General features: G+C 40.0%; 1 protein-coding gene across 1 annotated transcript in view; it reads right to left on the bottom strand.

Annotated features, from left to right (window-relative positions):
• The window catches only part of LOC134652345 (lysosomal alpha-glucosidase-like), a 62,132-nt gene that overhangs the window by 34,110 nt on the left and 15,218 nt on the right, over nucleotides 1-12,804 (bottom strand). Inside the window, exons 5-16 of the mRNA XM_063507517.1 lie at nucleotides 10,577-10,670; nucleotides 9,576-10,012; nucleotides 9,043-9,381; nucleotides 7,734-7,882; nucleotides 6,866-7,040; nucleotides 6,014-6,104; nucleotides 5,236-5,404; nucleotides 3,337-3,406; nucleotides 2,582-2,714; nucleotides 1,395-1,504; nucleotides 853-969; nucleotides 145-344 (exon numbers count right to left, since the gene is read on the bottom strand). Coding sequence (XP_063363587.1) covers nucleotides 145-344; nucleotides 853-969; nucleotides 1,395-1,504; nucleotides 2,582-2,714; nucleotides 3,337-3,406; nucleotides 5,236-5,404; nucleotides 6,014-6,104; nucleotides 6,866-7,040; nucleotides 7,734-7,882; nucleotides 9,043-9,381; nucleotides 9,576-10,012; nucleotides 10,577-10,670 — 2,084 coding nt within the window. The remainder of the gene's footprint in view (nucleotides 1-144; nucleotides 345-852; nucleotides 970-1,394; nucleotides 1,505-2,581; nucleotides 2,715-3,336; nucleotides 3,407-5,235; nucleotides 5,405-6,013; nucleotides 6,105-6,865; nucleotides 7,041-7,733; nucleotides 7,883-9,042; nucleotides 9,382-9,575; nucleotides 10,013-10,576; nucleotides 10,671-12,804) is intronic.

Genomic DNA, 12,804 nt, shown 5'->3' on the forward strand with positions numbered 1-12,804 from the left:
TAAACTATAATTTGGTGTCGTCTTCATCATTTACGAACCTTCGTCAACATTGGGCGTCCATACAAATGGTCTTGGAGCGAAGTGCGTCGGTTCCTGATGCATGGGACTTGTATAGTACCCTGTATGGTTTGCATGGCTACTCACAAGTCCGTGGCGACGGCTTCAGTGAGCGAGTACAAGTTGTGCCAGTCTCTATGGGAGCCGGCGTAGTGTTGGGCGTCCATACAAATGGTTTTGCTTCGTAGACCGTCTGTGCCGGATGTATGGGGCTTGTATGGGAGATCCTCTGGAGCGCAGGAGCCGTGCAGGGGGCCGGATAACATGTTGGAGGGCTCGTTCATGTCCTGACAAGGAAATGTTTTAATTTATACGTATAATTTAATAGAAACAATAAAGGATTCGTTTTATATCTACGTATAAGGTATCTGTCAAAGAGACTATACTAATATTTAGGTATACTACCTACCGACTGCGCCATAGAATAATAATAACGTGTAATATTTTACTTATTTTTACATGTAGATTTTTTTACTTAATGTAAAAATATTGTAAGATGCTTCACAGTAGTCTATAACAAAGTGGTTTTCAGAAAGTTCCTTTTACTTAAAAGAAAGAAAGGTATATCGTCGTATTTTGTGAAAAAAAAACTAATTTAAAACACGGGCGACGATGTACGGGCCCGAAACATGTCGCCAGTAGCGAATAAAAATTCAAGTGAGTGTAACCGTTGTGGTCTAAATATTTTAAAATATGTCTCACGAAAGATTAATTTCGAAATTTAATTTAATTGGTTGAGTAAAAAGTTTGTCACGTTCACAAGTAAAATCTTGTTCGTAGGGTGTTAGTACTCACAATCCAGGCTCCGTCGAAAGGTACCTCCTTGTGTAAACTAGTCATCATCTCGACCCAATAAGCGGTGGCGCTGGGGTGCGTGAAGTCTGGATACGCCGTTGAGATCTTGTTCCAAGTCTGTGACAATAAGTATAGAATTATGGTCTTAACTTTCCCCACACAAATTGTAACATGTACAATTTCCTATTATAATAAAAAGCATGATACAGTTTGTGGGGGTCGTTTCTAACACGTTCGCTGCGACGAGTCGATTTGGCTTGATGCATGTTTAACCCTTTACCAGGCTAAGGGTATATATTACGGCACTTCAAACATGTGTTCTATTTTCAATCAGTAAGACTGAAATTCGATTGTCATTTTTGAACTGTTAGCCTTGTAAAGGGTTAACTGCGTTATAACAAATTGCCGCAGCGAAAGTGTTAGTGTTAAGTAATTATCAAGTAACTGTCATTCCTGGTTTTATCCATATTCACCCCGCCATATATCTCTATTCACCCCGTCATCCTTACTCGCCCCAGTTGACGGTGTTATGCTTTACATACCTTGCCAATGAAAGGTTGTTTGGTAGAATTCTTGATGAAGATGTCCAACTCCACGCCGCGGTCGAAAGGAGGGTAGTCACCGGGTGCCTCGCCAGCGCTCACACCGGGATCTGAACCATAAATATTTTGATGCCAAATGCAACCTTATGTAAAGTGAATACGGTGGTATCTATTTTGGAATTAACAAAAATGCGTGTCAGACTACGCATGAAAGGTTTCGTACTTTTAATAGATTTAAAAAAGCCATAGTCTGTGCGGAAAGAGAAGAGTCGTGGAATGTATGGGGCCCAATACCAGGAAAAGGGCGATAAGCGCCACTTGCACTATCCCACTAACACGGGGTTAAATTGAACTGGTAACCATGGTAACTCAAGGTTTAACCGGTTTACCCCGGGTTAGTAAATGGTGCAAGTGGCCCTAAATATAGTGATATCGCATTAGTGAAGTAGTTTCATGGTTCCTCATTGGCCTTAGCGTCTATTGCAGAAGATTTATGGTGTAAGAAATTACACCGCCTGGGACGGAATTAAGGAAACGCAGGGATGCCCAGTACCTGCATTACCCTCTCGGCTTCACTGTCTTATCCCACAGGAAAGGCGAGCCAATACGTGTGGAGGCAGGTCGGCTGCAGGAATCTGCCGCTTATTTCAGGTTGGACCCTACTCGCGCCTTACGGAAACTCCATTCCGGGTTTTATCTTGGAGTATCCTTCTAGATGGATTGCAAACCAATGCTAAGAGGACCATCTCCCCTGTGACGAAATAGCTTCTTACTTCATTTGTGTACTTAGTCGTCTCGTACGACACCCTTATCCTACGTGAGGGTTGGCGTTATTCTAAAGCTGGCCACCACACGGTTCCTACAGGCTGTGATGACTATTACCATAGAGAAATATAGTAAGACAAGAGTGCTCACTCCATACATCAGTTCAGACTATTAATTTCAGTGTCTACATCTAGCATCGAGTAGCGGAACTATCAGTACTGCTACTTGACAATAGATGTAGCACCGACCGGAAAGTCTTATCTCAACAGCATAAGACTTTCCGGCCGGTGCTACATCTATTGTCAAGTAGCAGTACTAATAGTTCCGCTACTCGATGCTAGATGCTAATAGTCTTTTTGGTACTAAAACTGATGTATGGAGTGAGCACTCTATGTATTTTTTTTCTCTATGCTATTACTCACCTATGAGCACTACGTAGTGCATCCCGTCTTTATGCAGTTCGTCGACGAATTCTGGTAGACCGGCGTATTTGACCTTGTCGTACGTGAAATCGTTCGAGTTGTTCATGTAGTCCAGATCATTCCATTGGACATCCTGACAAAATATACAACAAATCGCTTAAGTAATCTATAGTTCGTTTTTTAGCATTAGAAAAAAGGTAAACAATCATGACGTGTCTTTTTATTGAAAAACAGTTTTGAAAAATAAGTCACGGCGAATATGTTACAATTATTAATCATATACGATTATTTACATTCTTTTGCTTTCATAATTTATAGTTACTGATTTTTAAAAAGCGTTTTTCAATTAAAAGACACGTCAAGATCGCGTAATCTTTTTCTAATGCTAAAAAAACGAACTATAACGAACGCATTTAGTCTCAAAAATAATTATACCTTTGCGCCTATTCTTCAATTAGTTAAAGACATTATTTTAATCCGATTAAATGAATCCTGAATTGGTTCAACGGAAATCAACTTCAACTCTATGAACGGGACACCTATCGTGTATTAGTGAACCTTGTTGGAATGCACGAAGGTTGATATTGGCCTGTAGCCGTGCGCGTCAGTTGACGTCTTTGGCGGTGTCCGGGTGTAATATTAAATTACACGCATCTCTTTTGGATATTCGCGTCTGATGGAATTTATATTAATTTTATTACTACTTTAGGCAGTACCTACACCATGTTCATGGTAAATTGTTTAAGGCAACTTACAAATGGAATCCCAGCGTCCCTATTCTTCTGCCACACGTCTCTAGTCACGTTCAAGCTACCGTAGTCGTATCTGAAACAATGTGTTTGTAAATCAGATTGTAGATCATTTTACGTCGGTGAGATTGTATGGAAATTTACTCCTTTTGCAAGCTAAATTGGCAGATCGAATTCGGTCCGTCAGTCGTAGTTTGAAGAGCTTGCTCATATACAAAGGGCCCAAAGGGCAAAGGGAATCAACAGACACACACCCCACGTGACAACGGCTGTATAGAACGGTTGCTAGCAGTCACAACTTACTTTTTACCGATATGACCCCCGTTGCCTGCCTTGAAGGAGACCTTTAATGAATTAATTGTTTTCTGAAATTGTATATGTTATTGAGGTGTGCAATAAATAGTATTTTTCTCAAACATACTCCAAAATATATGCGTTAATGTCACGAAATGCAGACATGAAGTTGCTCATTTATGGCTCCTTATATTACTTCTTGACCTAGGCCAAGAAGTAATGTAGGGAGTTAGTATGAAGCGTACATTATTGTCCGCTGCTCTAACTTTTTAAATTTGCTCACTAAGATTAGACTGACAAAGGAAATATTACATACAGCCAACGACCACTCTCTCTGTAAGCATACTTGCGACTTTTTTTTATTATTATGTTGTATCATTTGTTGAGTCAATCGGTCCTCGCTAGAAATACGGGCGGCCGGTTGCTCTTTGTCGGATAGAAGCTATATGTGACGTGTCAAAAAAAACAAAACTAAAGTACTTACTATATTTATAAGCGCGGTTAAACATGGTGCTCGAATAGCGTTTTCAAATGTCAAGTTTAAAAAATAAAAAAGGCGGCAATTTACATTTTTATTTTCCTACATTGTTTGAGAAAAGCACTATACAATCCTTGGCCGGAACAGGGATTGCAAGACTCGCTTTATCCGGCTACGTCCGACTCGTCGGACTCGGCCGTCTACCGCAATCTCGTCCTGTAATCCCTTACTTCACGGCCTCTGCAGTAATGTACTATTGTCTATCTTACTTGCAGAGATGGAAGCCGAGCGCCCAGTACGGCGGCATGGCGGGCCGCCCGACTAGCCCCGTGTACTGGGCTGCGACCTACTTGAATGAAGGGAACAAAACCACAGCGCAGTGATAATGGTACCGTAGAGCGGTAGCTAAGAGTCTTACTTGACTCAGCGAAGGACACAAACTGAAACCCACACGGTAATGGTATAGTAGAACGGTTACACCTTACTTGCAGAGATGGAAGCCGAGCGCCCAGTACGACGGCATGGCGGGCCGCCCGACTAGCCCCGTGTACTGGGCTGCGACCTACTTGAATAAAGGAAACAAAACCACAGCGCAGTGATAATGGTACCGTTGAGCGGTAGCTAAGAGTCTTACTTGACTCAGCGAAGGACACAAACTGAAACCCACATGGTAATGGTATAGTAGAACGGTTACACCTTACTTGCAGAGATGGAAGCCGAGCGCCCAGTACGGCGGCATGGCGGGGCGGCCGACTAGCCCCGTGTACTGGGCTGCGACCTACTTGAATAAAGGAAACAAAACCACAGCGCAGTGATAATGGTACCGTTGAGCGGTAGCTAAGAGTCTTACTTGACTCAGCGAAGGACACAAACTGAAACCCACATGGTAATGGTATAGTAGAACGGTTACACCTTACTTGCAGAGATGGAAGCCGAGCGCCCAGTACGGCGGCATGGCGGGGCGGCCGACTAGCCCCGTGTACTGGGCTGCGACCTCCTTGAATGAAGGGAACAAAACCACAGCGCAGTGATAATGGTACCGTTGAGCGGTAGCTAAGAGTCTTACTTGACTCAGCGAAGGACACAAACTGAAACCCACATGGTAATGGTATAGTAGAACGGTTACACCTTACTTGCAGAGATGGAAGCCGAGCGCCCAGTACGGCGGCATGGCGGGGCGGCCGACTAGCCCCGTGTACTGCGCCGCCACCTCCGCGGGCGCGGGCCCGGCGAACAGGAACAGGTTCAACACCCCGCCGGTGGTGCGGTACGTTATGGCTGGCGCTGGCTGGACGATCACGTCTGGTTACACAAGAACGGTTTTTTTTTTAATTGATTTAACAAAACACAAAGTACAGTGTAAGGCCTATAATTAAAGTTCCGCCAAACTGTAAAACAGTTTGTTGGCGATTTGAACGAAGTTGCAATGCATCAACCATGTTATAGCAGAGAACTATATAACTTTCCGTACAGCAACATTTTAACAACCGTAATTTTATGTTTTTAGATTATTTGTAGTGCTACCGTAAATACTCAATAGGCATTATCTCGTATAATAAAATAATGAGGAAAAAAACATGAGTTGTCAAGGTTAAAGATTGACTGGTAGAGAATGCGTTATAAGTAGCATTAAGTCCGTCTTTTGTAGGATTGTATTATCTTTTGTGCAATAAAGATTAAATAAACAAATAAATACTGAAACACATTCAACTTTTCAGTTGAAAAAGGCGCGAAATTCAAATTTTTTATTCAAACTCTTCGCGTCTACTTCTTTTTTTGCCATCTTTTTCTATTGACAAGATCACAGTGCCAGAGTATAAGTGATATATTTAGGTATTATAGCAATATGCTTGAGACCAAAGGTGAGTTGTGGAATTGTACTTTCGTAGTGTATAATATTTATTTATTTACCCATGGCGTAAGAGTTGAGCAGAAGCATGCCGTGGCTATTCCCGCTGGGCTCCAGATTCAAGTAGAATGGATGCGTGCCGTACAAGTTTATCTGTAACAAGTGGGGTTAATAAGTAATAAATAACATTTAAATTCTTAGAACTAGTGATATAGTGCAGGAATGTTGCGGATGCAGATTTTTTGACATCTGCGGATGCGGATATTTAAAGGCTCACATCCGCGGATGCGGATGTCAAGATTAGGTACTTAGAAAACGTCAAATGTTACATTTTTAGTATTTATTTAGACCCGTCTATAAATGAGAGTTAATATGTGTTCAAAACGCGAAGGTTTTAAATATTATATAACTTTCAATTAATTAAACATTGAGATAATTGCGTGACACCTAGCCTAACAAGTTTAATTTGGGCTAGATATTAATATTTTTCTACTCCTGATCACCAATTAAAAATCATCGTGTATATACTCTCGTACTTTGTCCGCGCAATACCTACAACTCCATACGTGTTTTTAAAGTTTTATCTTAAAAGATGTAGGAAGTACTTAATCCCAAAATTGTATAACGAAATACCGTATGATATAAGGGAACGTAAATCATTTAGGATGTTTAAATTTAAAATGAAAATGTTTCTATTAGACAAAATTGAATTAAAGTTACCACCATAAGCAATAAGATGTACTGTTAACAATTAATTAGGCAATTAGCTAAGTTTACCCATCTATGTTTTAAGGGAGTTCCCTCTGCCAACAAACTGTCCTGCAGTTTGGCAGAAGAAAAATATATGTATGTTAGGGTTTATTTCATCTGAATAAACGATTTATTTATTTATTTATTTTTAAAGTTGAACTCACGTTTTCAGTAGGCGCGGCGTCGTAGTTAAACATAGCGTATGTCTTCCAGTTCATGTCGAGTTTGAACCGGGACTGTCGCTCGCCGAGGCCGTAGATTTGAGACGAGGGTAGAATGGCCGATAGTTGGAGGAATTTGTCGGATAGGATGAGACCGCCGACATCTTGAGTGTTTATACTGGAAAAAGTTATAGTTTTTAGCAAAATAAATTCCATGAAATTGTTATATCTGTCATGTCTGAAATTACACGAACAAATTACCTATATATTTTTTGTATTATAAATGTTAATTTCTCGTTTATACGTAAAAGCAAAAATAAACGAAGCCGATATCTCTCAGCCTGACTCTATGACAAAGTTGATTGGGGTAGTTACTTTATTTATTTGGGTATTTTTCGAAAACTGGACGTTCATTCTATTTAGTGTACTTATAAAGATCATGGTTACTCTAGCTACGACGCATTTTTTAGGGTTCTGTACCCAAAGGGTAAAAACGGGACCCTATTACTAAGACTCCGCTGTCCGTCCGTCCGTCCGTCCGTCTGTCACCAGGCTGTATCTCACGAACCGTGATAGCTAGACAGTTGAAATTTTCACAGATGATGTATTTCTGTTGCCGCTATAACAACAAATACTAAAATCAGAATAAAATAAAGATTTAAGTGGGGCTCCCATACAACACACGTGATTTTTGACCGAAGTTAAGCAACGTCGGGCGGGGTCAGTACTTGGATGGGTGACCGTTTTTTTGCTTGTTTTGCTCTATTTTTTGTTGATGGTGCGGAACCCTCCGTGCGCGAGTCCGACTCGCACTTGGCCGGTTTTTTTAAACGACCTACTTTATAAACCAGACTTGATAATTAATACTTACAGGGTGACGTTATCAGAATTCCTAATGACCTTGAAGCCAACAGTAGCGCTCTCAATCTGCACGCGGTACTTAAGGTTGGAGATAGGTCCAGGGACCATAGGTATCTCAGGGTATGGGGGCTCGAAGCGCTTGTTTTCCGCGTCATAGATCTGATAACAGAAATACATGACATCAAATGTAAGCATAGTATACAGATGTAGTGCATAATTATTTTCCATCGCTTTTTCACGGAAACGTACGAATGTCTTGCTATTTTAGTCAGTCTCAGTACAAAAACTACTAAGGTTGACTGAAGTAGCATGACAAATACGAACGTTTCTGAGAAAATATGATAGAAAACAACTATGCACTCATATGTAGTGTTATTAATGTCAAAAACTGCCCCTGGTAAATAAAAAACCTACACCATAGCCTCGACAAGATACTGGCGAAAGAGAATCGGTGGGACTCATTTTTCTATTTATTAAAAATGTTCACACGGAAACTAAACTGAAAATCGTAATTAGATTCCAAAAAAAGTAAGACAATGTTGCCACTGCAATAATTTGTTTGTAAAATAGTAAATTCCTTATTATAAATAAACACGCTAAGATAATTTATTTATTGGTAATTTTACTCCTACGATTTAAAAAAGTAGTTTTATTTACTTATTTTTACATAAATACAAGACGCGCTAGTAAAAAGTGGCAACATTGTCTTACTTTTTTTGGAACAGTCAAACGTCCTATTTTGACTAGAAAAGTTACCGCATAATGTATTGAGTCGTACAGCGCCATCTCGTAAAGCTTTCAATTTCGTTGCACCCACCTAAACCAATGAATCTTTGGTTTCAGTCATGTTTACGAAGCGGTAAGGGCTCATTTACCGGCGCGCGAAGTCGTATACGATTTTAGTTACACTGCGGACCATTGAGGTGACCTCAATTCAGCCGACCGATCAAATAACGCAATGTAATGAAACTAGCATGCTAGTTCTCGCACCGTCTAAATAAGCCCTAAGTGTCGTATTGAGGAGAGTAGTAGCACAGGGCGGACACGCCATACATCAAAAATCATTTGCGTTTATATGTATGTGTGCATGGCACGTCTGTACACGTGTCATTGTGTATGTGTGGATAAGTCGCTTTACTGAGAGCATCCCAGAAGTCCGCCAAATTCATGTCGCGGGGCGAGGTAATGCGAGTCGGGGCGGGGCGGTGCGTGGCCGTTCTGTATGATAATACTATTACTTATTCTGTGGTAGTAGGTAGGTATATGGCACTGACGCATTGGCCACATTAGAAACAGGGTATATAGCAGTCACTACCGACCTTGATTTGCAGAACGTCGTCAGACAGGTACTTAAAGTCCATCCTGGCTATTTCGAAGTCGGCGGGGTAGCCGGAATGCCGCATGTACTGGTAGTACGCCGTCGCGCCGTGCTTAGTTTCGGACATTTTCGCGAAACTGTATGTGTCGTATTGGGGAGAGTAGTAGGTATATGGCACTGACGCATTGCTAACATTAAAATGAGGGTATTTAAAGCAGTCACAACCAACCTTGATTTGAAGAACATCGTCAGACAGGTACTTAAAGTCCATCCTGGCTATTTCGAAGTCGGCGGGGTAGCCGGAAGGCCGCATGCGCTGGTAGTACGCCGTCGCGCCGTGCTTAGTTTCGGACATTTTCGCGAAACTGTATGTGTCGTATTGGGGAGAGTAGTAGGTATATTTTATTTATTTATTTTTATTTATTTAATAAATCTTACAGCTATCTTAACAGTTTCCCAATGTGATAGTGTAGGATATGGCACTGACGCATTGCTAACATTAAAATGAGGCTATATATAGCAGTCACAACCAACCTTGATTTGAAGAACATCGTCAGACAGGTATTTAAAGTCCATCCTGGCTATTTCGAAGTCAGCGGGGTAGCCGGAAGGCCGCATGCGCTGGTAGTACGCCGTCGCGCCGTGCTTAGTTTCGGACATTTTCGCGAAACTGTATGTGTCGTATTGGGGAGAGTAGTAGGTATATGGCACTGACGCATTGCTAACATTAAAATGAGGGTATATATAGCAGTCACAACCAACCTTGATTTGAAGAACATCGTCAGACAGGTACTTAAAGTCCATCCTGGCTATTTCGAAGTCGGCGGGGTAGCCGGAAGGCCGCATACGCTGGTAGTATGCTGTGGCACCGTGCTTAGTCTCGGTCATGTTCGCGAAACGGTATGTGTCGTATTGCGGAGGGTAGTAGCAGTATGGCGCGCCTTGGGTCTTCGCGGGGAGCCAGCAACAACCTGAAAGTAAATCACTTTTTCTACTCCCGTACTTTTATTTGTCATTTAAAGGGTCGTGCACACACCTTTAAACTTCTATCTTATAGTTGTCAAGACAAGTCTTTAGTCTATTCCCCAAAAAAGTATTTGTGCATCGCAGTATCTTTTTGACACTTTTACGATACTTCGTGTAATCACCACTTAACAAATATTGTATGAAATACATTGTTGCCAACCTAATTTTAATTGTCATCTCTGACAGATGAGTGAACCATAGACATGTTTTTTTTTATTTCATTCATTCTTTTCCCGCCCGTGAAAAATATTTGTTAAATTTACAATTTTATTTCAAAGTGCTTGGCCGTAGAAAAAGTATTGTATGCAACGTTGTTTAACCGAGTCAAAAAATACTTGTGGCGTCTTTATTAACAATTTTCGGCTTCGCCTCAAATTGTTACTCACGCCACTCGCCTTCTTTGACCTCTCTTAAACAACGGTTGCATAAAATACTATATTTAATAACTAAATTGTACTCATTCAGATTTCAAAGCCATAAAAAGACTACAATTTGATAAAAATACATACCTCTTTGCACACAGTCCTTCTCATTAGCGCCATCTTGCGGGAAACAGTCGAACCTCATATTATCCTCGATCTGCGCGCAGATGTCGCTCATAACCTAAAATATTACAATGTAATATTTAAAACTGTCGCGTTTTGAATACATATTAACTCATATTCATAGACGGGTCTATCGCGAATGTATTTTATTACCTTTAAATAAAAAATCGTCTATAAATGTGAGTTATACTTCGTTTTTTTTAGCATTAGAAATAAGGTAAACAATCTTGATGTGTCTTTTAATTGAAAAACACATTTTATAAATAAGTTACGGTAAATATATAACAATTATTAATCTAATACGATCTTTTATAGTCTTCTGCTTTCATAAGTAATAGTTATTGATTTTTAAAAAGTGTTTTTCAATTAAAAGACATGTCAAAATCGCTTACCTTCTTTCAAGTTCTTTCTAATGCTAAAAAAAAGCGGCCAAGTGCTAGTCGGACTCGCCCATGAAGGGTTCCGTATTTAGGCGATTTATGACGTATAAAAAAAAACTACTTACTAGATCTCGTTCAAACCAATTTTCGGTGGAAGTTTACATGGTAATCAGGGACCGGAACCGCTTACCCTGAAGAGGGTTTTACCCCGGGTTAATGATAGAGTGGTTTTTAAAAACCCTATCAATTCGGAAAGCACATCATTGACTTACCCAAACGAAAAAATTACCAAATTGAATACAGTTAACTCGGGTAAGCGCTTACCAAAACCAAAAACCCTTTATTAAAGTTTCCCTATGAAGTGGGTTTCAAATGCGATCAAGCTATTTTAATCTCTGTGACCAAGGCTTTCGGCTGATTATTGCAGCAACATCCAAGCGCATGGTTGACAATAGGTACAAGTATGGCGGCACGAGCGAGCCTACACACACAAATAAACAAACTTTATGCATTAGCCGTAGCGCTTACGCCTTTGATCAAGATGCTATTATTGCTTGTCCGTGCGCGAAAATATCGTTGTGATTTGCCGGGCGGCGGCGGCGAACAAGTCCGAGCTTGCTGTTTGTGTTTATAGAATTGTTCGGACGGAGCTCGTAATAGTGCGTTGCGGTCGGCGGAATTTTAAATTGCAAAATATTGTGAATACTTACTTCACTTGGGGGTTATATATATATTCTACGTTAGCTTAGAACATTATGCAGCAAAAGATTGCAGTAGGACGGTTAATCAGTTGTTAATTATTAATATTATACAACGCATGAGACTTGTCTTTCACAACTAGGGTTGCCAACCGTACTATATTATATAGTATTGTACTATATTTTGGCTCTCTGTACTATATACTTTTGGAAAAATATATAGTACGCTATAATACTATATTTCTGATTAAACGTATGTTACACTTATGTTTAGTATTTTATCTAAAAGTACCATATTTTTTTGAAATGTACTATATTTTTGATGCCCTATTCTGGAAAATACTATATTCTACCAAAAAATAGTTGGCAACCCTATTCACAACCTACGAAGTTTCAAGCCCCTAAGGTAGGGTTGCCATACGTCCCGGTTCGCCGGGACATGTCCCGGTTTGAAGCACGGTGTCCCGGCGTCCCGGCCGATAAGGAAATTGTCCCGGCTTAAAAATCATAGTTATTTAGTAGGGGGCTGGACTTGGTAAATAATAAAATACCTACATTTCTACGTTTCATATGGCCAAAATAAAAAAAAATGTTTTTTCTACTCCCGTACTTTTATTTGTCATTTAAAGGGTCGTACACACACCTTTAAACCCCTCTCTTATAGTTGTCAAGACAAGTCTTTAGTCTATTCCCCAAAAAAGTATTTGTGCATACACGCAGTATCTTTTTGGCACTTTTACGATACTTCGTGTAATCACCACTTAAAAAATATTGTATGGAATACATTGTTGGCAACCTAATTTTAATTGTCATTTCTGACAGATGAGTGAACCATAGACATGTTTTGGTTAATCATCATCATCATCATCAGTTTTCATCTTTATAGGGCTGTATCTCCTAAACCGTGCGTCGTAGCGCAAAAATAATCAAATTTTCCTTCCCCTTTGAAACCCGTCAGTAACATTTAAAAAACACAAAAAACTAAAAAAAAAATAAAAAAAAAAAAGAAAAATGTTTATGGGTTGTATCTCCTAAACCGTGCGTCGTAGCGCAAAAATAATAAAATGTTCATTCCTGTGTAAGAAACCCCTAATTAATATAAAAAAAAAAACAA

Source organism: Cydia amplana, chromosome 11, assembly GCF_948474715.1.
Source record: "Cydia amplana chromosome 11, ilCydAmpl1.1, whole genome shotgun sequence".
Taxonomy (NCBI): Eukaryota; Metazoa; Arthropoda; class Insecta; order Lepidoptera; family Tortricidae; genus Cydia; species Cydia amplana.